At 38.8% G+C, this 27394-nt stretch overlaps 1 protein-coding gene across 6 annotated transcripts in view; it reads right to left on the minus strand.

Moving 5' to 3' along the window:
- The window catches only part of SBF2 (SET binding factor 2), a 234905-nt gene that overhangs the window by 14808 nt on the left and 192703 nt on the right, over positions 1–27394 (minus strand). For 3 of the 6 annotated variants that reach the window (XM_033062207.2, XM_033062206.2, XM_033062211.1), the window contains exons 25-34: positions 27142–27287; positions 22483–22681; positions 20711–20907; positions 18230–18367; positions 17220–17315; positions 14181–14252; positions 11722–11906; positions 8963–9139; positions 4992–5093; positions 3643–3828 (exon numbers count right to left, since the gene is read on the minus strand). In XM_033062207.2, the coding sequence (XP_032918098.1) occupies positions 3643–3828; positions 4992–5093; positions 8963–9139; positions 11722–11906; positions 14181–14252; positions 17220–17315; positions 18230–18367; positions 20711–20907; positions 22483–22681; positions 27142–27287 (1498 nt within the window). The remainder of the gene's footprint in view (positions 1–3642; positions 3829–4991; positions 5094–8962; positions 9140–11721; positions 11907–14180; positions 14253–17219; positions 17316–18229; positions 18368–20710; positions 20908–22482; positions 22682–27141; positions 27288–27394) is intronic. The other 3 variants (XM_033062209.2, XM_033062208.2, XM_033062210.2) reach the window with 2 other exon arrangements.

Genomic DNA, 27394 nt, shown 5'->3' on the forward strand with positions numbered 1-27394 from the left:
TGACACCTGGAGATATTGGCATAAACAATGACTTTTTATAAGATGATGCAGTTCTAATTTAGGAATCACTGCTTCATTTGTTTTCTCTGTATCTTTAGTTTAACCCATGATAGTTAATGCATGTACTGGCTCTGTGGTAATTTTCTTACTTCACCTACTACATGGATTCTAAAGGTTAAAAAGACTTTGAGAGGACGAAAAGTGTGCTTCCAGTTAATGGGTAATTTTAAAAAACTGATCATAATATATTGTACTTCAGGGTCAAGTTGCAATCCAATTGGATTCTGTAGTTGTGTAACAATTTGCACAGAAACCAATGAAACCTCACAAAAATTTTCAAGTACAGTTGTTTAGAAAACTCACTTTTAATGGTAAATTCATACGAAATTTCAACCAATAATTTGACTTCAAAATCAATTTCCTTAGAAATTACAACCACACTGTTAGAATTCGGTAACTCAATACTATGCCATCATCATGAGTAGAAGAGTAATTTAAGTCTAGTTCTAGAGAAGTTACTCAGAATTGTATTCTCCATGGGACTTAGGTAATTCAGTTTACAGAAAAGTATTACCTATATTAGACTGATCATGCTTCCCATGCCCTGTCTTGGATGAAGATAAAACTGGGTAAAATGATAATAAGCCCATTACATAAGAGTTACTGTCTCCTTCAGATGGACAAGCTGAACTGCTTCTAATGCTCTCTTTTTACCAAATTTTCTCCAACATTTTGGCTGGGAAAAGCTCCCAAGAACCCCTGAGCTAAGAGACTGGAAGGATGCTATCTCCACCAGAGCATGTGCACACAGCTCACACTCACAAAGCAGAAAATACACTTCTTTCTGTAAAATGTGTCCAATAACCTGCATATTTCATAAGACACAGTCAGATACCTGCAGAGCACCACAGATGAGGGGAATTACAAAGGTAATGTTCTTGTATTTCCTTGACACATTCACATGTGTGCAGCCTGAGGCAAAATTGTACCTGACAGTTGTCAACAGTAGGGATTTATCCCACTCTGCATTTCATTCTAACTTTCAAAGGTGGGATGATTATAATTCCATCTCCTTAGAGCTGCAGATTTTGTTAAATATAACTTACAGAAAAAACAAGAAGAAAATGTGGCCCTTTCTATTTCATGACAATAAACCCAAATCCTTGAATTTAATTTTTAACTTTCTTCTGGATAACCTATTTGTTTCCAAAATCTGTGTCAACTCTGAATCACTTGAGAAAGAAGTACTGCACGGGTATGTGTGGATAATTTCCTTGTAAGGATAACTTTCTAGGATTTATTACAGTAAAACTGAAGCAAAGTGTTTCTAGGGGCAGAAACAGGCCATGTCTACATTAGCAAGTAATCAGAAGGAAGCCAGAGCAGACAAACAGACTGAAGCAGCTGCTGCTGAGCTCCCTGCAGCCATACTACACATCTGTGGTTTTATCTAGACTGCATTTAGTCCAGTTGAGTGGATGACTCCACTTTACATTGATGACCCCAATGGTTTTAAGCTAAGTGACAAATCATTGTTGCAAGTTTAAATTCTTCCCCCAAAAGATCTAGTTCACAAGCACCAGACCAGCATCAAAAAATGGTAAGGGGAGTGAATCCTTCCAGCATCTCCCAGTTTACACAACTGCTTAAAATCAGAGGTAGGTTTACTCCATTCTGCTAATGGATGGTGTTATGAAATCAGCCAATTTAAGCTTAGAGAAGACACCTGAAAGCAGACAGAACACAGCACCATGACCACAACAAATTATTAATTTACATAATTGAATGTACCACCAGGTAGATGGGTTTCAGTATTAGTGAACATGGCAGTTTTGTCCTTTTGCAGCCATTGCCACCAAAAATATGGTTTTTTTTTTCTACTTCAGAGAAGAAGCAATAATCCTAAGCCTGTTGTAAGAAAAAGTGTCACACTTGGGTAGATTTACTTGAATGAAAAATGCAGGACTGATTCTCTTTAGAGAAATCTCCCAAATTCAAACAAAAAACAACCTTACAACCACAACCACTGGGAAATGGATGAAACAGAAGATCTGACAAATATTTCTAAGGTTTTCATAAGGGGAATGCTGTAGGAATCAATGCAAATTGCAAGAATATGATTTATTAACTTCTGAGACAGCAATAATAATGGCTTTTGGTGTTTAACATTGGGACACAAAGAAAGCTGGGGATTTTTTCCCTAAGATGTTTTTCACTCATCTTCTTATAAACTCATTCATTACCAATCTCACATAGATACATATGAAGACTGGTTTGGCAAGTTATTGAATTTGTGGAGTTTTCTTCAGGTAGCAGAGTGAGACTCCTCTTTCATTCAAGTATTCACTATGAACGTGTGTTCCCAGTAAAAATTTTGGTGCTTTAACAGTTATTTTCTGTGATAAGCACTCATCCACACATTTTAACACAAGGAAACTTTCAGGTTTTTCAGTGAGAAAAATCAAGGAAGTGGGAAAAGAAGGACATGTACAAGAGGAAGTATGCAAGAACTCCTCTTGTGTTTGCATCCACAGCATCTCTTCAAAGAATCTACATTTAGTGTTTTGAGATGAAGAAAAGGACTTCAGAATTAACCCCAAATGAGTAAAACCTTCTTAACCTAATTTCTTCCTACACAACACAATTGTTGGTGCCCATCTTCTTCTGAACATGTATTGGCATAGAAATCAGAACATCTCAGAACCCCTGGCTCCCAGCTGTCATTGTTTCCAGAACTGGTGCAGTACAGGGCCTCTTCAAGGTTCATCATCAGGCACAAGGAATTAAAAACTGTCTAGTCAAGGTACTAGAAACCAGTCCCTTATTCCTTCTGAATAAAGGACTCTAAAAGCCAGTCACAGCTTAAAAACCTTCTAACTGAAACCTCTACATAAATGACCTTAAAAGAGCAATAGTACCAGCCATCCCTCTGAGCCTGCTTTGGGTCAGTCTCTTCTAGACAACCATCCCAGCTCTTCTTGAGGTGAAATTAATAAAACCTAGGGAATGCTGTTACTAGGCTTCTCCCAAACCTGCATCTATAACATCTGAAATATTGGAATATACACATTTCTTAACGAAATTGTTATAAATACATATTATGGTATTAGCTTTTTGCATATATTAAAGTGAATATTATATGTGCAGTGTTGAAATAGTTCTTAAAATGTAGTTTTCTTTAGGAATAACAGACTAATAAAGTGTCTTTATTATAAATAAACTACTTGCTTTGTTAAATAATACCTAGTGAAGACACCTACTACTAATATACTAATTAATAGCACTGACTTTCTATAGAAATTGAAATCTACAGCCTAAATTAAAACTAATAAAAAAAATTAAAACCACAGCCAAAAAACCACACATTCTCTAAACAAGCAGACTCACAAAGTAGCCATGTTAAACAATTCCTGGAATATAAAAAATAGTTTATAAATTTGCAACAGGCTAATAAACTCAAGAAGTGTCTTCAAAACAGCAAGTATGCTCTTGGCTAAATGCCAAGCACTTGGCCATTATAACCTTTTGCTTTATTATTGATTTCTTATTGTCTTTTATTAAATCTTTTAAAACCTCCCAAAAAAATCGAAACCTCATTTTTCACAAAACCTTGTTGTAAATGGAAGTGAGAGGCTGGCTCACCTGATGCACACAGTCTAAGAACTGTAGGAAAACAGGAGTAAATCCACTTCCCTGGCAGTTGAGGGTCAGGCTGCTGCGCTGACTGAATTTGTGACCGAAGGAGAGCCATTCCTTCTCCACCAGCATCCGGAAACCTTCCAGGGTCCTGTAGAAGGGATCACTGAGTAACTGCACCAGAGACACCACCTAGATCACAGGACAGGATATTCTGTGTTATGAGTGACAAAAGTTAGGAGAAACCTTCAGTAAGTGAATATAAGCATTCAGTAATCTGTTCATTGCTCAAGAAAACAAAAGCTTTCGTATAAACTCACTGACAAGTATTTTATCGCATACATTAAGTACTTTTATGAAACAAATCAAATTATATTCCACAGGGAAAAGCTTCAATTACATTGACACTTTATGGTACCTGTAGAAGTAAAACCTAAGCAGTTACAGACTTGAGAGATGATAACAATGCTTACTACATTTAAATCATGTTTCAAATAAAATTCCTTTTTAAATATACATTTAAAAGATAGTATCTACCACCTCAGCAAAAAAAAGCATTAAAGAACTGGTCCTGAGGGTGACTTTAGAGTTTTTGCCCCAGCCAACTGCAGTCTGTTTTTATACACAGCATCTCAGGAGACTTTAGAATGCAGCACAGCCTTTGTGCACTTCCAGCTATGCATCTCCCCTCTCTAGATTAATTTTTTGGCAATGATTCCAATAATTATGGTCACATTCTTCTGTATGCTTGATTACCTGGTATTGTGATGCTGGCTGCACATGAAGTTTTTATTTACCAGAATTATGGATATCTGTGTTTCTCTTCTGAACTATGAAGCAGCAGCATGGACACAATGCACCTATTAATTGAGGCAGCAGATCTTGATTCACCTAATTTATAGTTTGAGGTGATCTGTCCTTGCAGCAGGTGTTACAGGCACTTTGGCACAAATTCAGTTTTCTTCCTGTGTGGTCTCCTAACATTACTTATGGAAATTAAATGAACACATTTCTCCTGTATTTAAAATGTACAATGTTTAAAATGACATATGAACAGTTGCGGCAACTTTTAGCTTTCATTCTTGCTCATGCTCAGGTGCAGGAATACAGATCTTACATCTAAACCTTGGAACTGTTAAGACCATCAAGACCTTTGAAATTAATTCATTTTAAGGAACCATATCATGACATAGATTGCAAATGAATGCAAGGATTCATGCATTCTGCTTCCTTCTCTGCTGCTACAACACAAATTTATTAATGTCATACCAAATTATCTGCTGCTTGTGTATAAAACTACTGCCTGGTGTTTTTTCTTAATATTTAATTTTTTCAAGGTTTGTATAGCAGCTTACTTGAGCAGTAATATCCCAGCCATCTTCCAAACAAACCATAACAGAAGAACCATTTTCCAGGAGTTCAGAGATGATCACACCCAGTTGCATTATCCTGTGAAGCTATAAAATATTACAAATCACTAACACACTCCAGATAAATCTTTAGATAATATCAGTAAATAGAATATTTTCATATTTAAAAATGCATTCCTGGATCCACATATAGCACAGAGAAATATATTGATGCAACTGATTAGGCAACATAACAGTCTAAGGATTTCCATGTGAACTACAATAAAACCAAAGGAAGTTTTGAAGATAGGAACTGAAAGTATTAAAGCCAATGAGTACTGTAATAAAATAGCTGTCATAAAAAGGAGAATGGGAACAACACACTTGACAGATTTACTGGAGAGAAATTCCATCCTGGCCTTAACACTAAAATAATTTCCTGTGAAATATAAAGTCACTAAGTACAGTAGTTTCACGAATACAAGCCGCACGGATTATAAGCCGCACCCCCGGTGCCTCGACAATGTTGCTGTCTTTGTCAATAGATAAGCCGCACCCCGAATATTAGCCGCACTTTCGTTCGTCGCGAGAATCCGTGCGCAGCTTTCACAAATTGGCCAATTAGTAAGAGGATCGCGGCATAGCGGGCTTTACTGGCTCGGGGCGGGGCCAGGCAGGCTCGGCCCGCTCATGGTTGCCGACGGGGCCGGGTGGCCCAGCTCAGCGCCACGGCTCGGCGGGGCTGGCCGGGTGGTGCTGCCGCCGCCGCCGGGCTCGCTGGCCCCCCTCTCCCGTCAGCACCGCCCCGCTGCCGCTTTCGCTCGCCCCGCGCCGCGCCTCGCGAGCGCCGCGCCCGCCCCGCGCCGCGCCCGCCCCGCGGCGCTTTCGCGGCTCGCGGCTCGCGGTTCGCGGCGGCGCTTTCGCGGCTCGCGGTTCGCGGCTCGCGGTTCGCGGCGGCGCTTTCGCGGCTCGCGGTTCGCGGCTCGCGGCGGCGCTTTCGCGGCTCGCGGCTCGCGGTTCGCGGCGGCGCTTTCGCGGCTCGCGGCTCGCGGCTCGCGGCGGCGCTTTCGCGAGCGCCGCTTTCGCTCGCCCCGCCGGCAGGGCTGCCGCCGCCGCCACCAGGCTCGCCGGCCGCCCCCTCCCGTCTGCACCGCCGCCGCGTTTCCTCGCCCTGGCCGGCACTGCAGGCCCCCGCACCGCCGGGCTCCCCCACGCTGCTGGCCCCGATTCTGCTGGGCTTCCCCCGCTGCCAGGCAGCCCCACCCGCCGGCCTTCCTGCTTCTGCCATGCTCCCCTGCACTGCTAGCCCCAGTTCTCCCGGGCTCCCCCGCCATGCTGGCTCAGGCTCTGCCGCCCGCCCCCGACACTGCTGGCCCCGCCTCTGCCAGGCTTTCCCACCTCTGCCGGGGCCGGCCGGTCTCCAGCTTGGCTTGGGGCTGCCGCGGGCTCTCACTTCCGTGTTGGCAGCTTTTAGAATTTTGTTAATAGATTAGCCGCCCCGGAATATTAGCCGCACTTCCGGGTTTCCACCAAAATTTTGGTCAAATTGGTGCGGCTTGTATTCGTGAAATTACTGTACTTTGATGGGAGAACCCACGCAAGATATTTTCAAGATAATATTACTAATATTCAGTCCCATGGAAACTGGAAATGAATGAATTGAACAATAATAACAACAACAGAGCAACAGTTTAGATTGCTGAGTAGACAGGCTAAAATACATAAAAAGAGGACACTTTAATTATTTGCACTTTAATATTCATTCCACAGTGATGCTAAAATAGGCAGGTTAAAGAAGTTCAGGTAAATCTGGGTAATTTTACTATGAGAGTTCACATCATTATTACTAAAAAGAAAAATCTGTATGATGATTTTACCATTTTTGTATACTATGACAGCACTCTTGGTAAACAACATAATAGGTAATACATAAAAAATTTGGTTTTTTACAGCAGAGTGAAACTGTTCTTTGTGCAGCACTGAATATAATCCAACCAACAGAAGCAATAGGAAAGATGAAAGCCTGAAAGAAGGAAGAACACAGCATAGGAAAACAAACAAAAGATGGCAAGAATCATCTAAGATCATTTATGTAAGGGAAAAATGTAAGTTCAGAAAGTACAAAAGATACAGGAAAGTGAGAAGAAAATGAAATTGAAGAAAACAGGAGAAAAAAAAAATCAATCAAACAACAGTTAAACCCTAGAAAATTCATCCTTATTCATGGCAGTCTGTTTTCTTCCTCTTAAAAAACTGATGAATATGCTATGGAAATTGTGATAGAAAAACCTTGACTCCTCTGAGCATTCACATAGCCATTATTTAGAAAAAACCCCAGCCCAAACAGACTAATTTTCCTGCAATTTTTAGAGGAAAAGACTGAAAAAAGAACCACTTTTAAAACCAAGTTTGTTTATTCTTCTATACTTCCTTAGGCAGTAGAATAGAAGAAAGGCTTTTTTCCCCATCTTTAATGAGGAATAATTTAAATAATAAATCACTATTTAATAATAATTGCATTAATCTTTAATGCAATCTGGTTTTACAGATTCACTTTTCTTCTATGCATTCACATTCTTATAAAGAGATACACCATACAGTGTTAAAATCAGTAATTTTAAACTTCTATTGCCCAGAAGAGGAAAGCACAATACAATGAAAACATTTCTGAGATGAACAGATCTATGTACTTTCATGGGAATAGCAGAAAATGTGCCAAGTCAGTCATAAATTAACTTTATCAGTCATAAATTAGCTTTATCACCCAAGTCATATGCGACATGATTTAAAGCACAGAAATGTGGTTTAAATGTAACAAAGCCTGTGTGTGACACTGTGTCCCAGTCCTCAGCAGAGTGATGCACTCAAAGCAAAGGATGGTCCTGTGAAATCTGCCAAAAGAGAGGAACTCCAGTGTTATCTGCCCTTGATCCCTGGGCTGCTACAGGGCACATGTTTACTCCATCAATTCAATGATGGAATGACATTCAGTTCTTTCATCTACACTCATGAACTTGCTCAACCACTCTGTGATGGACAATGTTCACCTGGTGAGGAAGTCAAATCTTTTTCATGCTCTCCAGCTTGTCCCCTTCCTGAAAACCTTGGTGGCCATGAGCAGCCCCTGCTCTCACCTCAGGGAAGAAGTTAAAGCCACTCCTTGCAGGACATCTCACCCAGGAGTGCATTTCCTGATGTGTAATAGCTGTCATGTTACTCACAAGTATTTCCGCCTTAAGAAATCAGCCTAAGTTTCTATTCTGCTTTCTTGAGAAAAGTATATTCTACAGTGTATTCCACACACAACAAGTAGCTGTTAAAAACAGTCACTGTCATTGAAGTGGTTTTAGATTTACAAAGAGCTGGCTTTCCCACATCCTTCTTAATCTGAATCTTGCAAAGTTTGCTCCAGTCTTGCCTTTGTTAGGTTAATATTTATGCAAAGGTATATGAGAAAGGGAAATAAAGGTATAGATTCAGAGAGAAGAGAGTAACATACATAAAATCCTCCCTTCCCCATATCCCACAATGGATGTTTGCTTGTTTTTAACATATCAAAATCCAGAGTGGAAACACATAGGAAGAGTCAAATATCAGTTTTAAAATCAAAAAGCTCATTTATTGTTCTCACTTTCTTTTTCTGATTTTTAAAATGTATAAAACAAGAAAAATAATTTAAAACCAGGGCTGTGAATTTGTATAGATAGAAAACCCAGTCATCTCTCCTTGTGTGTGTGTTCCACCTTATAAAACATAAATTTTGTTATAAAAATGTCTCCCACATTTGTGCACGTTATGGTGGCATTAAAACTGCAGCAATGCCTGTGCAATGCCAGAATAGACAGCATGCAAAGCACTTCCAGTGAGCAAAGAACAGCTGCTAGAACACAATAGTCCTCTGTCACAAGAGCTTGGAATTGATTTGGTGTCAGCAGTGCTGCATATAGATTATCAGAAGTACCTGTCAGACAAATTACCTGTGGGAACCACTCTGACTCCCCAAGTGCTTTGAGGAATGTTGCCTCAGATTCAGTAGGAATAGTGCTGGGAACACAAGCTCTCATCAGCTTCTTAAAGCTCGCCTTTGTCTGTCGGATGTCACTGAATTCAACAGGAACAAATTCACAATTCAAAGCAAAATCAAGTTTGAACCCCTGCATGAAAAGGACAACAGCAGATGTAGTTTAAAAGGGAAGCACATTTTTCACTGACAGTCTCCTTAAATCCCAAAGTCTTGCCTGTTTTATTGCTAAGTAATTAATTCCTCATGAAAAATCTGTGCAGTTAAACACCTGCCCAGGATAATAAAAAAATATAATAAAAATCCTTGCAAAATGTACCACAATGAAGCACCCAACTATAACCATAACAGCAGAACGTACTCCACAGCAGTCATAGTTTCAATAATAATTAGAATTATTCTAGCAGTAACAGGGTGAAAACCCAAAGCTGAGTGACAATCTGTTCAGTTCTTTATACTCAACACAGTGCACTTCCTTTAACATTTTTGAAGCTAATATACAAATAAAACCAGAAATATTTGTATGGAAGACATGTGAACAGTGCAGGACACATTTTGGGAGTTCAATTAAGCAGAGAAAACACCAAAAAGAAGCCTCATAACTGCAAATCAGCTGAGTCATCCAAACAATCACTGGACATGGAAGGAGTTGTTTGAAGTACCTTGTTTAGCACAGAGCAGCAGCTGGATGGTTTTCCTAGCAGAATTCCTCATCTTTTTTTTAACTTACTGCATTTAGCAGTAAGAGAGAACAACTGAATTCAAGAACAAGTCAGCTGACTGAAAAAACCCCCACCAAAACCCAATGGATTATGATGAAAAGGATAACATGGAGAACATCATTAAGAAAAACAACTCTCAAGTATGAAACATCACTGAAGACGCTCATGCCAAACTTTTTGAGTTTTATTCAGAAATTGCTTTAACTCAATTAAACTTGGCTTGCAAATAATCTTCATTAAACTCCTTCATAGAATGCCAAGCAAAAATGCAGGAAAGTGAAAGCTTGGTTTTAATTCTGTTTGTATTTTGGCACAGTTGAAAAATAAATTCAATCCCTCAACAATGGTAAGTTGTAATAATTCATGACAAAAGCAACTGAGGAAAGCAGTGCAACTTCTTCAAAATGCTGTACATTTCTGTTTTCCTCATCAATTTATGCAATGTGACATTTAGCAGAATAAAGCAGTGGTTTCTGCTACACAGCTGTAGATGCATGACTGAACCTTTCACTTATCATTCATTAAGAAATCAGAAACAGTCTATTATTAGTGGAATATAATAATTTAATTCCATGTAATTGATCCATTATTCTGGTACAGCATGTCTCCTCCACCTCCAGATAGAACATAATTTCAGAAAAAAATGAATAGTGATGTGTTTTCCTACTACCAATAATGAGTTTTGGAACTTTTGTATTTCAAAAAATACATTAATATTTTATGTATGTCCACATTTTGAATAAGAAAGCAGAAAAAACCCCTTATTTTTAAAATCTTTGAATGCAGAGATTTATAAAAAAATTCTGAATCTTGAAAACAAGTAAAACTACTAAGAATTAGAAAACATCTGTTTTTCAAACAACTGCACCTAAAACATTAAAATCTATCAAATAATATGTACAAAACTGTAGATATCATGGTCCTCTTCATGTACAGTAATTTCACGAATACAAGCCGCACCAATTTGACTAAGATTTTGCTCCTAAACCGGAAATGCGGCTAATAATCAGGAGCGGCTAATACAACCTCAGAAGTGCCTGCCAGAGTGCTGAGCCGAGCAGCTGCAAAGTCGGCATTTTGCGATTGTTACAAATCGCTACTCTGTTGCACCGCGGGTGGAGCCTGGCTCCCTGCAGGCAGCACGGGGGGCGGGGAGAGAGGCGGGAGAGCTCTCTTTCCTCCTCTGCCACAGCCCAGGGGAGGGGGGGGGGGGGGCCGGCGCCGCCATTGCCGCGGCCCGGGGAGGGGGGGGAAGCGCGCGCCGCCATTGCTGCGGCTCGGGGAGCCGACGGGAGCCCCGCGCAGCCATTGCCGCGGCTCGGGGAGCCGACGGGGTGCTTTGTCCCCGCCCGCCGCTGCCGCGGCAGGAGCGGGGAAACTCCGTCCCTGCCCGCCGCCGGCGCCACGGGCGCGGGAAAGCTCCGTCCCCGCCCGCCGCCGCGGGGCAGCGCCGACCAGGGGTGGCCGAGCCCAGTGGCAGCGGCGGCCGGCCCCGAGCGGCAGCACCGGGCTGGGCCACCTGGCCCCGTCAGCGGCCCCTAGCGGGCCGAGCCTGCACAGCCTTAGCTCAGCCAGTAAACCCCGCCCTCCCGCGGTTCTGTTACTAATTGCACGCGGGTCCTCGCTGCGAACGACAAAGCGGCTTATATTCGGGTGCGCCTATCTATGGACAAAAACCGAAATGTTTGCCAACACTCAGAGATGCGGCTTATACTCAGTGCGGCTTGTATTTGTGAATTTACTGTAATCAAATCAGAAGTTCTGGGTTGACCTTATTCTCATCAATTTGACTTTATGTGAGTTTAGTGCTGCCCACAGTAATGAAGGTTTCCTTCTCTGATAATTGCTTCCCTGGCTAACAACATTTGGTTTCCTCCAGAACATATTTCCATGTTATCTTGAATATCAGTCACTGTTTGTAACAACATGAGAATAATTAAACTCAACCAAATAAAAACCACATTAAACATAAACAAAAAAAAATTGTCATTACCCTTAACTGAGATTTTTCTCCAAATATATAGAGGGCTGCTTGTCTTCTCAGAAGCTGGCTTTGCAGGAAAGAGCTGCTGCTGTAGGGAGGGGTGTTATCCTTCCCTGCAAGTCTTGCACCAACATCAATGAATGGAGTCTGAGTGTTGATAAATCGGTTGCTTGAACGAAGACTCGCCCATACACCTTCATAAGGATGAAGAAGATTTAAAAAACACTTCATGTGAGGCACTGGAGACCATAATTGCTAAGACAAATGCTTAAACATGGCACAAGTATCCCTCACATAATTAACAGCATGTACTGGAAAGAAACAGATTGGTAACAAAAATTGTCAAAACCATCCTACTGCATTGTTGTTTAACCTGAGACACTCATCTAACTCTGCACAGTGCCTTCCACTGTAGAGAAAACAGCTGCTGTGATAGCAGTAATCACAATTTGCACATGGAAGTGCATGGAATTGACATTTCTAGAGGGACAGGAATCAGGAAAGCACAGAAATCCCAAAGCTAGCCACAACATGAAGTGCAGTGTGATGTGGAACCACAGAGTGCAGCTGCAAGCAGCAATTTCTGAATGGCATCACACCAACATCCCAACAGCACTCTGAGTTTGCATATTGTACTCCTATATATACATACATACACATATACATACACTATATATATATATACACACTATATATATACATACACACACACTATATATATAACATACACAAGAGTGCAAATTATATATACATACATAAATACACATATACATACACTATATATATATACACACTATATATATACACACTATATACATACACACACACATATATATATTTATATTTGTATATCTATATATACATATAATATATATATATATATTATATACTCTATTGGCAGTGCCAGGGGAGGAAACTCCTACAGCACACAGACATGCCCCAGTCTTGCTTGAGGAAGTTTTGGTTATTTTAACATAAAATAAAGTAGTGATAAACCAGATTGCCAAGGCCTGTTTAGTGCTAGAAGAAAAGACAAGCAGTAAATATTTTTCTGTTTCTTCTACCTCGATTAATAGCCAGGATTTTGTGAGATTGTTTTTGTGTGTGCAATGTGAGGCATGTGAAAGGTATTGGATTCTCAGGGTATGAATAGCACTACTTGAAAATCAAATCCCTTAAAGTACGCTAAATTTGGCATCCAAAAGGCTGTGTGAAATTCTTTATCCCTATATGCAGTAAATCAGATTATCAGAAGAGACTCTTGTCCATAAATCTGTGAAGCAAGATATCCAAAAGAGGCACCAGAAATACTTCACAGTACAAGAAATTTAGATACTATAGGATCAACACCATCTCCTCTCCAGGAAAATCCAATAATGTGCACAGAAGAAAAGGATGCAGATAACAGTAAATTCCACTGAGATAGCTCAACCAGTAAAATAATTTTATTATATTTTTTAGGAGCAGGATTGGGTTTCTATTCAAAAATAATTCTGTACAATAACTCTCAACAGGGACTTGTCTGTACAGCTTAGCTTGTCTGCCTGCCTGGCTCCTAGTCTGAGATGTGAGCAGATGAATGCAGCAAGTGAGAGTGGTTGGCAAGGAGCTCTGAGTCAGAGCTCTCAAAAGCTCCCACTTCACAGCCAGCCACTTTTATAAAACACCTCAAGTAGTAAAGGAGGGGTTAGTGCAAACTTTTATTCCACGTCTCAGCTACTACACATGAAATAACGAAGACATAAGCAAGTAGAAATCACAGCAAACACTTAACAAGAGAAAGCAGCTCTCATTCATTTGGTACGAAAAATGCAAGCTCCAACACAGACTGCTGTCCCCAAAGATGAAGTGTACAAAAATACAGTGACACTCTGGAGCACTTCACACATGCACCCATCATTAGCACTTGTGGCACATCAAAAGCAACAAAACTGGCTACAAATACATGCAGGTGAACATTTTTACCAGCAAGGGAGCAGTGATTAAAAGGCACAATTATGATTCCACTGTACTTTTGCCTAGTAGTTTATTTTTGTTAGCAGTATCTTGCTTTCATTATTTGGCAGACACTGTATTATTATGACTTTCTGATTTGCCAGTAATCGATTTTCCCCTGTTCATTAACAACAACTATGGAAAGAAATTAATTGACTAGGTTAGTGTTTCTTAGCTTTCTTACTAAAGCACTAGGAATATTAAACTCTTTTCCAGACCTGATTTTTAGTTGCTTAAAATTTTCAAACAAAAATTTTCTACGTATCACTCTGTGTTACACCACTGTCACCGTGCATACATTCAGTGGGTGCAAAACCTCCAAAACATAACAAATCCACAACACTGAGCTAAAAAACCCAAATTTTGTTAATGCAGAAACAAGGCTTTCTGTCAGTATCACTTTAGAATGAATTAAGACATTGCAGCAGAGGATGGTAGAAAAGAATGGGCTTTCAGGACACAGAATACAGTACCTTGATGGACTCTTTCCTTAGTTGCAGATTTGGAATTTGAATGAGTGAAACATTTATCTCTGTAGCCAAGCACTGGCAGATAACAGTTAAGACAGAAGGAGGAGGAATGGAATGCACATTGCAGCGAGACACATTGCAGGAGAGAAGAAAAGGGTTACTTATTAATTTCCAAAGATCTAGTATATATTGTATTTCCTTATAGTACATGATTTATCAGACAGCATGGATCTTAGGCATCACAAGACAAAACATCAATCAAGCCACAAAACCAATATAAAATGGGAAGGAGGTATCCATTTATCAAACAGGAATAATTTCCATTGTCATTGCAATAGCTTCAAACACGTAGCAAAGCCATCATGTGCTTTTCTCTAATTATAATTCCAAAGGAACTGTCATGATTAGATAATTCTGATGAATAATTTATTTAAAGTTTCTATCCAGCTGAAAGTTAGTTTAATTATAAAATCAACATTAATGCCTGTTACAAAAAACTGGTTTACATTAAGTGTGAATGCAAGATATTAGTTCTATACACCTACAAACATTTTTAAAGGCCTGTGTACAAGTATATAATTAGTTCTATACACCTACAAACATTTTTAAAGGCCTGTGTACAAGTATATAATTTAGAAAACATGTAATATCTACCACACAAAGAAATCTTCTCTCCCCTTGCAAAAATAATAATTTTCTCTGGGAGCCTTATGTGTTTATCAGGGAGTTTATCTTTGGCTCAAAATCCACATCAACATAACCAAGTCTTTCTAATAAAAATGTTCTATTAAATCATACTCAAAATGTTAATGCTTCCTACTTTGAAAATAATTCTCTGAGTCTGTATTTTTAAATTATAAATATCCTAGTATTTCTCCAATAGCAGCAAAACATACTGAGAAAACCTTTTATTCTGCTAAATTGCACAGAATTGCCAGGTAAGAAGTGCTGCTCTGTAGAACCACATTATACTTACAAAGCCATATAAAAGGAAAAGCTATGGTTTCTGAGTGAACTAACAATTCTCATGAAAAGTATTAACCAAGAAAAGGTCAGAGAATGAAAATATATTATGAAACATAAGTATTTGACCAAATATTTCAGATCAAAACCAACTTGACTGAGCTTTGGGCAGATGCTTCGTGACAATGTTCCAGATAAAGTAAAAAAATCATACTTGACACAGACACAAATATTCAGAACAACTGATGAACAATGATGGTTTTAAAAAATGAGAAATACTGTTCACACACTGGAACATATATTCTAACTTATATTTTAAAATGGTATGTACTACAAATACATTGTCTGGTACAAAAAAATAGAAAATGTAATTTTCTACTGATGTATCATAGCTGAACCTGGCTTTTGAGCCTTGGTATGTGTGATAATAAACACAAGGAAAGGAAGAGTGGTCCAGAATCCAAACCACAAAAACACTGCTATTGTATTTTGCACAGTGTAGTGTATAATCCATAGCTGCCTGCTGCTTCACATGTGAAATACATCTAGCTGTGAAAAAGGATTTGAGAACAATTTTAGAAGTTTTATATACTCTGTGTACTTTTTTATTTCTTTTAAAATAATTATGTCAGCTAATCTAAAAACCCCATGTGTTTACTTCTCTACAGGGAGATATTCCCTTTCTCTGCTCCCTCTTCCCCTGTCAACTTCTCACCTTCCCTAGGGCTCCCACTGAACTTGTCAAACATTCTCATGTTCCAGCCAAGTGCTCAGGGATCCTGCAGAACTGTGAGCAGACACCTTTCAGAGACACAGGGCAGGTGTGGCAGTGGGTGAGACACGAGATAACTCCCCTGCCCTCTGACTGATTGCTGTTGGAATTCAGCCAAGGGATTTCAGTGTCCAATAAAACATCACATCTGTGACCTCATACTGCCTTCAGGCTCCTTTTTTCTTCTTTGAGCAGCAACCAACTCATCCTATCACACTTCCCACGAGCTCTAATCCTAGAAACCAGCAGCAAAACCCTTCATCTTCAAAAGGCAACTTCCACCCAGCAAGCAGAGAGCAATTCCAGCATCACTTCCCTATACATCCCTGAGCAATTTCCTTTCTATTCCTTCTTCAATTTCCTTTTCTCTTCCCTCTTTAATTTCCTTAATCCCATCCACCCCTCCTGGAAGTTTTTCTCCGCTATGTATTTTTATCCTTTCTGATATGAAGCTGTAGGTTTTGCATCACACAAGAAGATTTAGGTTGGAATGGGCCTCAGAAGGTCAATGTAAATCTAACCAGTTCTAAGTGAGGTATAAAAAAAGAAGAAAAACAGCTTTTAGATACCTAGAAATAATTGTCAAAGGAGCCTTCATGGCTGAAAGGTAATATATCAAATATAAAATGGTCTCTCTTACAGAATAGGCTCATCCCTATTTTATCAAACCTATATTTAACGAATTTGGTGCATTAATTTATGCACATTACAAAATCATAATAATTTCATCATACTTGAAGTGTACAAGTAGATGGAATCCCCCTAACAAAATGAGATGTTCTTGTAGAAATGACACTGATGAGCCCCTGTAATTAGGAATAACTATTTCCAAAGAATGTACTTGATCTCCCTACCTACTACACCTGGTCACATAACTCCCTACCACTGAGAGTAAAATTATTCACAGATTATTTGTAATGTTAGGAAGCATCAGCTAAGCTTCAGACACACATTGGAATGATCTGTAACTGCGGATTCTAAAGTCTATTAAATGCTTATATAAAAATATGCATTTTCAGGCCATATATAGACAAATTAAAAATATGGATGAATTCCAAATAATTTAGAAACATAATCCCTGAGTGTTTAATTTTTCATTAATTCCAACATGAAACCAACTTTATTTCAATGGAAAGTAAAAGATTTGAACAGAAATTAGATAATGTTATGCACTGTGGCCAATCTAATTTCTGTTTTGTTCTTTCACAGAGCAATGAATCAATAAAGAGTGTAATTACTTTTATTTCACTAGCATATTTTCATCACTTATTACTTCAAAGAATAGACTTGGAGCTAGTCTTACTAACCTCCTCGAGTAAAGCTATTGGATAGATTTACATCCAAATGTCCTGGCACTACCTGCTTAAAAACAGTAGACATTCTTGAAGCCCTCGTTTCAGTGCCTAAAGTCAGCCAAAAAAAGAATAGAAGATTAAAAAAGCTACAGTGTTAACCAGACTAACACTTAATATACTTGATAAAATCCCCTTTTCCACCCAACACAGCTAATTCTTGCCAATTTTGTACCTTAGGTTTATTTTTGAAGGTAAATGTGTACATTGGCAACAGTATGGAGGTGTTAGATACAGTTAAGCAATCAAGGTATTTTACAATAAATGAAGCAAAGCACACACACTTTGGCATGGTGTTACTTTACAAGAAAAGCCACTGTTTGGCAGTATTAGGCCAATTACAACCAACTAAGACAAGACAGACACAATCTCAAATCACATAGTCCCTCCTGACACATTTGGGGTTATCCTCACCTAGACCTCACCAGGATTCATCATAAAATAAAACAGATTAATTTTTCCATGGTTCCACCTAGGCATAACTCAATTAGTGTATTTTGAAAGAGTTTGGACTGCAAAAAGAGCTCTGTTTGGAAATTACATTAGTGGAAACCCACTGTGAGTATGTAATGCATAAAGAGGTCTGTATGCCTTCCACTGCTGCTGCAGCTAAACAGTGTTACCTGTTCAGATCTTGCAAGCTCATACTTCCTCCTTATCTAAAATAGAGCAGATTTTGCATCCTTCTAAATTTGGTAATCTTTTATTCAATATGCAGTTCATGCTTAATTAGTAATAAAAAGACTTTACTGCCAGATTAATATTGAAAAGTGTTTCAGAAAAGATTATAAACATCCTTGACATAGAAAAAACATATTCACTGAAACTAAGAATGAAGAGGCTGCATGGAAAGTCTAATAATAGAGAAACCACAGAATTCATATGGAACATTGAACTACCACCAAATCAGAGAAAAGTCAGTGATCAGCTCAGGCAGAGAAAAGCACTGCACAAACCAATTTTACCTGGAGACAGAGCAATGGTTGGGCTAACAGTGAGAGTGTTACTGCCATTCCTTTTGCAGTGGACGGATATCACATTCAGTAAGGCTTGTAGGTATTTCTCCTGTTCTATACTGCTGGAAGATTCTAGAGAAGCAGGAGCTGGAGTCACAAGAAGAATGGAATGCATTAAAAAAGTAAAATACAATTTGTAAATACATAGACTAAGAGGCTCACTGTGTAAAGGAGGGCATTGAAAATGTCCAGGTTTGTCTGTCAAAGGTCAAAAATCCTTTCCTTTGATGACAAGAGGATCCAGCAATGTTCTCTTGCATTCCACACAAAGCTGAACTTCGGAAACTTTTACCTCATGGTCGCTTAAAACATTCATCATTAGCCATTATGTGACCAGTACAAACTGAGTGAAGATCATGCAGTTTTCCCTTCACTCTCCAAATCAAAAGTAACATTCCTAAGTTTGTGCTGCTTGTCAGCAAAATGTGCAGACAATAGACAGAACTGTTTCTTTAACAAAAATAAGTTAATATCATACTTAACCAGCTCTTCCTGAAAAAGGGAAGGTTACTTACCTGTACTTGGAGGTTCTTTGGGATATAGTGCCCATTTAAAAAGTTAGGAAACCATTAACAAAACACAGAACCACGGGAAAAAACCCTCAAAAATAAGAAAAACAATCCCAATCAGAAAAACTGCACCCATTGTGTCCAGGTGCAAGGACTTAAGAGATGAATCTCAGGTCCTGGGCTATAGCACAATGGCAAAATAATGTTCAGTATCAATGAAATGGAATTCCAGTTTATTGCAGCTATCTTTGGACTTACTATAGGGCAAAGTTTCATAGCTACTTGAAACAGGATTTGGTATCTTGCTCACAAGAGACAAGATTGGGAATAAGAGACAAAGAATTTGATTGAGCACATTTTCACAAAACACCATGGTAATTTGTAAATAGTTTTCTCCAATGATGACCCAATCAGATTCTATGCTGGAGACTAATAGACAGTGTGCTAATTAGCTGGAGGTGGCAAAAGAAATGTCAAAACAGAAATTACTAACCGAATTGAAAGTACAATTAGGAAGTGATGATGATGTTTCCTGAAGGAAACATCATGCTGTTTCTGTCTGACCAAGTGGAAAAAGCCTGAGCAGGAACATTATTTTCTCTTCTACTCCTAAGCAGGATTTACACATCCTGAAATCCACTGGAATGAGCTCTGGGCCCTCTAGCCCTTGAAATAATACTATAAAAACAATTTAGTTAAATTAAAAGAAATGAACTGTCTAAATGAAATGATAATGTCTATACCACTGGCACTTACAAAGTTTTATTATGTCAAGAGTATTGTGTGTGTTTCAGAAAACAGTTTGACTCACACCCAAGTCTGTCATTGAACCAAGCAGATCCAGAATTAAAGACTGAGGGCAAAAATGTCTTTGTGACAGATTAGAGATGGAAAATTTGCCCCTTCATCCTTACCACATCTCATCCCATCACAGCAGCATACAGAGGGGACTCAAAGCACTTCCCCCTACCAGCACAGGTGAACTGGGATTTCTATGAAGTGACCCCTTTCAAGTGCTGCATCACATGTGAAGGTCACCACAGCAACGTGGATTTATATAAAAGATAGGGGATGGAGGTTCAGCAGCAATTTAATCCCATTTAATTTTGTTTTTATCTCAGGAGAGAAATGCATTGCTTAGTCCTGCAATGCTAATATGTGCTTTATATGCCTGGTCACAGGTTGTTCCACCTCTATCTTACAAGTCCTCATACAATCAATAAAGCAGACGGAATCAAGATAACTATTCTCTTGGATAGTGTTACTACATCCAAGAAACAGAAATGGTCTTCCAGAGGGTAGCTGACCAATAAATGTTAATTTAGGTGTAGAATGTCCTACTTAGAACTACACTGCTCTGCAAGTAAATTCCCAGAGAGGTCAAAGTAATTCAGAAACCAACTTGCAGGTTTCAAAGGAACATTTCAAAAGATCTATATACTCTCCATTTCATATTTGAACATCTGTTAGTAATCTTTTTTTTTTGGAGAGAAGTTGGAAAATACAATTCTGTTGCACATGCAGTTTGGTTCCACACAGAAATTAAGTACTGTGCATAATTTCTCTAAAATATGTTCTGTGCTTCTTATATAACATATTGACCTCCAACTATGCTTTGACAGCTTGTGTAACATACACGTAACAGGAAATCACAAAAATGTTCAGGAAGTTCCAGCAGGCCCTCCTTGTTTCTCTGTATCAATCCAATAAAAATCTACTTCTATGAAGTCTCTGCTTAGGAAAGAATGAATTTGTCAACTTGAACTGCTTCCATACCATTCAGGATTTTGACCTACAGCAACTACTAATATCTTATCTGATATCACTTCTATCCTGAGACTTTTGATTCCATCAAATCGCTGATTTTCCTGCATTTCCACGTGAAATCCCTTCGCCAAAAAGCCTGGCTGCATCAACTCACCCGTGGGATGTGTGTTTTGGGATTTGAAGAGGCCCACCACGCTCTTGCCATGGAAGCCCCCAGACCTCAGGAGCAGAGTGCTGTTCTTGCTGTTCTTCCAGCACACGACGGGCAGGCGGTTGTGGCGGTAGCAGCGAGCCACTCTCTGCAGGCTGCTGTCCTGCACAGACTGAGGCACCACCAGCAGCCCAGGGTAACTGCATTGACAGCAAAGGGGGGAAAAAATAAAAATGGAATGATTAAAGTTGTTTTCAAAATGTTCAGCAATGAAAAAAAAATTCCTAGAATTACAAGTTGAAAGCATGTCTTAATGAAATACACCTCACCTGTTAGATTTACTTTTAAAGTAATCTTTAGTCCAAGCCTAGCAAATCCATCAATTTAAGCAAACTGCATTTTAAATAGAAATTGAATTATGAAAAATTTGTAAGATTATAATTATTAACCACTTTCCATTTCAGGTTACATTTTATATGATAGTATCTTTCTTCTTAGCATATCTCTTATCTGCCACTATAATGAAGCTGCATTTTTAAGCATGGCAGAAAACAGAATTTTGGGGTACACAAATGATGCAGTAGCTCCATTTTGACAATTGTATATGAAATATGAGAATTGAAAGGAAAGAATGTTCGATTGCCTAAAGTATCACAATGAAAACAATAGTCTTTGGTTTATGGAAAAATACATTTACATTTTACAGTCAGAGTGCTTGGAATAGAGTGCTTGACACTGCATTTTTGTGTTCTGTTTAAAACACTGCAACACACTGAGAGATTAGGAAATTCATTGATATAATATCTTTAAAGATAGAAAACACAGAAAGATGGTAGTTTTGTTCATGCTAGTGAAATAAGTGATTCAAGCAATATGAAATATGATTTTCTATCTCCTCCAAAAAAAAAAAATCAATTTAAGTGCCAACTTAATGTGTTAAGAAGAAACTAAGATGAGGAACAGAAACAGCTACTGCTTACTAAATAGCTTTTTATTTCCTATACAATATACACTATTTCTGCAAATTCAGTTCCTGGACATTTTTTCAGCTGTCCTCAGACAAAATGAATGCACATTGTATTTACAGACTACACAGCAACCACAGTCACGTAGCAGTAGGTAAGTACTTACATCCTGAAATTTGTAATTGTTTCAGATACAGATAGTTGTATTTTCAATAAAAGCCTAGAGAATATTAAAATCCCACGGTTTTAGGGCAGGAAAGGGTTGTCTGATTGATGTTCAAAGCATAATGAAAATGGACAGATTTCATGCCTTCATCTGCACTGTACTCCATGGTGACTAAAGAAAACCAGTACTCTAGACATGTCAGAAAACAAGAAAAGATCTAGTATTTTTCTTCTGTGCCCTTCTTCTGGCAATTCCATAATGAAAGCAATGACCAGCCTAAACTGGCTCCAGAGAATGCAAATGTCTTCTGATATGACTCATGCAGATCGGCTTTTGTATTAAAAGAATTTTTTGTGGGCAGTGTCAGCAAACTACATCAGCTTTCGCAGGAAAAAAAAAAGGGCTTAGTAACACTGATGTGCTAAAACACAGCATGTGACTTTCAGCACATAACAAACTTTTAAAGTAAATACTTTCATGAAGTCAACACATACTTTTTAATTTGAAGAAAACAGTTATTTATAATTGCTTCTGAAGTTTGTTTTTTTTATATTTAGGAACAGATTTTAAATGCAAATATATTAATGCAGATATACCTACACGTGTGTCCAGTTTCTGCTACTTAAGTAAACTGATAAACTCACCTCCTGCAAAGGGAATACATCCTGTTCAGAGCAGTTATTCTCAAGTATTCTGTTTTTGAGCGAGAAGAGTTGGTGCTGATGGTCCCCAGCCCCAGTCGCTGGTAGTCCCTGAAGCAGGCTCGCTCCACTAACTGCTCCATGGTTGATTTTTCTGATGCTTTCAGGGTCCCACCAGTGTGCAGCTCACTGTCATCTGAAACTAAAGGGAAAAATCTTATGGGGAGGTGTCTTGGGTTACAATAAATAAAGGATGTGATCAAAAGTATCTATTCTATCACCATGTGTTGAGACTAGGTGGGGCAGTGATCCTTACCTCTGTGGGGGACATTCTGCTAATGGGCCATCCATTGAAACCAGGCAGGGCATTGTTCTTTATCTTTTCACAATCCATCCTTCCTCCAGCGAGGCATTTTCTGCTAATGGCCATTGAGTCCCACTGTGGGACTGATAAAATTACTGCATCCCACTGGGAGTTGCTCCAGCCAGGGGGAAGAGCCCAACATTTCTTACCAAGATAAAAACAGAGGTTTTGGGACACTAAGGGAGCCCCTTTCTCCACTGGACTCCAGAGGAAAACCGGATTTCTCCACATCACCACTGGACCTCCAGAGGGAAACTGCACCTTGTACAGGAGCACTGCTCCAACTGAATCACATCTGTCACTGCAGGAGGATGCAGCCACCATTTAATGGGACTGCTGCCAACACCCTGCCTGACGGGGTGTCAGGCTGTACTCTGACTTTGTCAGGGTTTGCAGTTTGTTCCTTTGTAGTACTGTATTTCTATTTTAATTTCCCTAGAAAAGAACTGCTATTCCTAATTCCCATATCTTCACCTGAGAGCCCCTTGATTTCAAAATTATAACAATTTGGAGGGAGGGGGTTTATATTCTCCATTCTAAAGAGAGGCTCCTGCCTTTCTTAGCACACACCTGTCCTGCAAACTAGGACAGGAGGCCAGCAGGTACACAGCAAACAATGCTGCTTTCTCCTAAAAAAGTTTGTCCTGCTCTCAGTGATGAATGGCAAGATACAGGACATGTAAACACAGTTTACCAAATATATAAACTAAAACAGTATTTTAGTCAGCAAACCTGATTATAGCACAAAGTTACCTACTGTGACTGGCATGGCTGACATGTCTCTAGCTAAAATCCTGGAGAAAGTTATCTCACATATTCATTTGAACTGAAGACAGATCATCTTGCTTTACCAATTTACAAATTTTTTACAGATTCATTACACATTCAGGATAAAATAGACAATTTTTTTTAAACTATCTTCAGAAGAAGTAACTTTATAATCTTACTAAGGCTTGGTTCAGCGTAAGAAATGTTTCAGTGTTGCAATTTCACAAGAGAGGACTGTTGGGTTCTGGATGTCTCAGTTTCAATGTCAGGCAGCAGCTTTCTTCAGCCGTGCATATCAGCTGCCCTTTCCAAAGCAGAATAAACTTCAACCATGAGAGATAAAAAACTATGTCACAAGTTCAAACTACTCTGAAATTCAAGTCAAGCAAGGTCTTTGTACAAAATCTGCCACCTGGCTATTAGTGACACTTTCAACCATTTTCAAATACTTCTGAGAGCAGATTTACTGCTCACAGCATGTATCAGTTACTTGCCACCACCTCAAGCATTGAAATATGTGCATATGAGAAGCATTTCTTCATGGATGATGCACTGAAAAGTATATGAGGATTTAAACTTAAAACAGCACTCCATAAACTGGAATTTAGACTTCTTTAGAAAATAAAAAATTATGCTATAATTAACATTTTACTGGCAGTAGACAGTATCCAGAACTTACAGGAATAGTACCTCTATGATTTTTTTTCTGTGCATCCTAGCATAAAAGCTAAATGAAAAATTTTCTTTGCCCTTTCAGCTAAAAAAAAAAAAATCTCTTTTATCTGAATAACAAAGTTGAACATGCTGGATCTCTCCTCTTTTCCCTCTTTTTTCATATTTGCCGTGGTAAAAAGACATCACACAACATCTGAAGTATGAAGTGCACTAATGAGAAATGAATTTAAATCAGTTGTAGAAAAAATATTTTGGGTCATATAAAATCTTGGTATTCAACAGTTTTGAATGGAAAGTTGTAACTGACTCAAGATGAGGGTGCATTTTGTGAAATATCTTTTCCTAAATGGATTTTTCTCCCATGAAAGCAGGTACATTGGTGATCAGACTTGGCAAAAGACTCTCCTGTATATAAAAAACTAAACATAAGAGCTCCTATGCATACCCTTAAGTTGAAGAGGGAGATGAAGATATTTTGCTTTCTCAAGTTTAACATGACTTATTTGATTTTGAAAAAACAAGGAATAATCCCTCTGTTTTACTGCTCTTGAGATATGACTATTTTCAAAAGGTTTCACAGTCTCTTGTTTTATTGAACACACCATATGACCACTATAAGAAAATGAATTTACTAATGATTGAGAGATTCTAAACTCTGAAAACAAAGAGATGAGGAGGAATTGAGGGAAATTAAATGTTCACTGGCAACAACTAATAACTACAGTACTGTGCCCAGTTTTTGAAATCACATTGCAAGTTATATGTGGACCATCTAAAGAAGCCTGAGAAAAGAGCAAAGAAGATGATCAGAAGTTCTTCAAGACTAATAGACAAAGAACTGAAAGAACTGCATGGATTTAAATTCAGAAGACAACATAAAAATATGACAGTAGATCATAAATACATTATGCATTGCAATCAGAATGAGGGGAATAATCTCTTCTATATATGTAAGTGACTGAGTAAAAAATGAAGGGTTTGAATTGCAGCAAGATGATGTTTAGTTCTGAATCTCAAAAAATTGCTTGTTTTCTCCAGCGTTAAGGATGGTTTAAGCATTGGTATAAGCTGCCTGGAGTTGTGGAACCTTCACCTTTGAAAGCTTTCAAGAAGAAGTTAGGCAAACACCTATGAGGAACAGATGAAGTATGTTGATCTTGCCTCGGGGCAGAGAGATGGACCACTTGATTTCTTGAAGTTCTTTCCAACCCTATCTTCAACATTTCTTTTTTAAGACAGTGCATCACCTGCTGTAGGAGTTCACTGTTGGCAGAGTTGCATAGTTTCCTATACTTCAGTTTTTGAGACTTGCAGTCAAGTCAAAAACAAAGCCAAAGCCCCAGCAGCCAGTTTAAAAGGAATTGCAGTGGTTACTCCCTGTGGCTCTCTGCACTCTGTCTGAAGCAGAGTCACTGCTGTTGACAGCTCCCTGTCCTTGATGTGAAAGGGCTGAGAAAACAAACTCAGCCTGTGCTCACCTTAACACATTCCCAGCCAAGACACCTGGAAAGCAGCAGGCCTAAAGACTCTCAAGTTATAATTTTATATTTTTTTAGGGAGGGAAAAAAGTGACTAACACTAATCTCATACAGCACCTGTGATCATGGAACAACACTGTTTTGTACATCAGCAATGCAAAAACTCTTCGAACTTCATCATCAAGAGACTAAGAATACACAGATATGATTTGCTTGGTGTCTCTGGGTGAAGGACACAAAACCACCCCAAAATCACCCAGGTACAGCCTGCGGAATTGTTTCTGACCCAGAGAATATGTAATATCAGAACACATGCTAACTCAGCACTTCAGGAAGATGCTGGAAATTCAATTAAGAACAAAATTTTTCAGCACTCTAAAGACACTGTTTTCCAAACCTTTCTTTTTGCCTATTTCTCATCACTTTATCTGGAATGAAAGAAGAGAAACAGTATTTTTAAGCTTGCCTGGAATGGCTTTCTTCCATTTCAGAGAGAACAGAGGCTTCAGTCCTGTTTTACACAATTTTCATACTTCTGCTCCCAAGTCACATGAGTTGCCTTGCTCAGTGACCAAATATCCAACAGGAAAATTTGGTTTGTTTGATGTTTGGAAGAAATTATCAATGTTTGAAGAACACTTCATTATCTGAGATGCCTACTTTTTTTTTAAAGAAAGAATGCTTTGAAAAAACAACACCTGTTTATGTACAGGAGAATCTGGTTCCCTCTAGTGGTTTATTATAAATTAGCAGTGGTCCAGATAAGGATATATAGACAGCAGCATATGGGAGGAAAAGAGACTTTTTGGGGAAAGTCAAACTCCATCCCATCACACAAACTGCACCAAGTGCGCAAATCCCTTTCTGAAACCTTCCACCCCAAAATAATTTAAACCAAAAATATGGGAAGTGGTATTTTCAGTAGCAATGAGCTCTGCTGCTTTCAGAAATCTTTTGTCAGTTCCACATCCACAAGAGTCTCCAATTCTGCCATTCTTGCACCTCACCAGTTACTGCTTTCTCACCACAGACCAGTTGCAGATGTCAGATGTCTAGAGATAAATGGAAGCTGCAGCGTGCTTCTGTGCTGTTTCATCTCCACTAGCATGATGTAAAAATGATCTAAAAGATATCACATCTAAAATAGTTTCAAAATTAAAAAATAACCTAGTACTTTGCTGCACCACTGAATTAAGTCAACTTCCTCTTCCCATTAAGAAAACACTCACTAAATGCACAGATTTGAAACCCTTCTCTTTCCTGTCAAGGAAAACCCTTCAATTTCTTGTTGAAGGCACTTCTCATTCAATGTACCAGAATGGAAGCATAACATGATAGATTTATGAGGCAACAAGGATAAAAAAGTCACACTTTTACCAGAGACATCATCGTCTTCATTCCAGCCAGGTCGATTCCCTCTCTCCTCCACTATCGTGCCTGTTTTCTTCTTCAGCAGGTACTGGCGCCCAATTGTCATCTTCCCAGCACGTTTTGCTCCCTTCACAATGCTTTTGGAGAAGGTACTGTAAATGCAAAACAATAAAAGTATTTGGACAGATTCATCTGATTCTGCCTGATAGCATTTACAGATTTCTATGATGAACGCAAATAAAATTATTTATTCATTTTT

The sequence above is a fragment of the Catharus ustulatus genome, chromosome 6 (assembly GCF_009819885.2).
Source record: "Catharus ustulatus isolate bCatUst1 chromosome 6, bCatUst1.pri.v2, whole genome shotgun sequence".
Taxonomy (NCBI): Eukaryota; Metazoa; Chordata; class Aves; order Passeriformes; family Turdidae; genus Catharus; species Catharus ustulatus.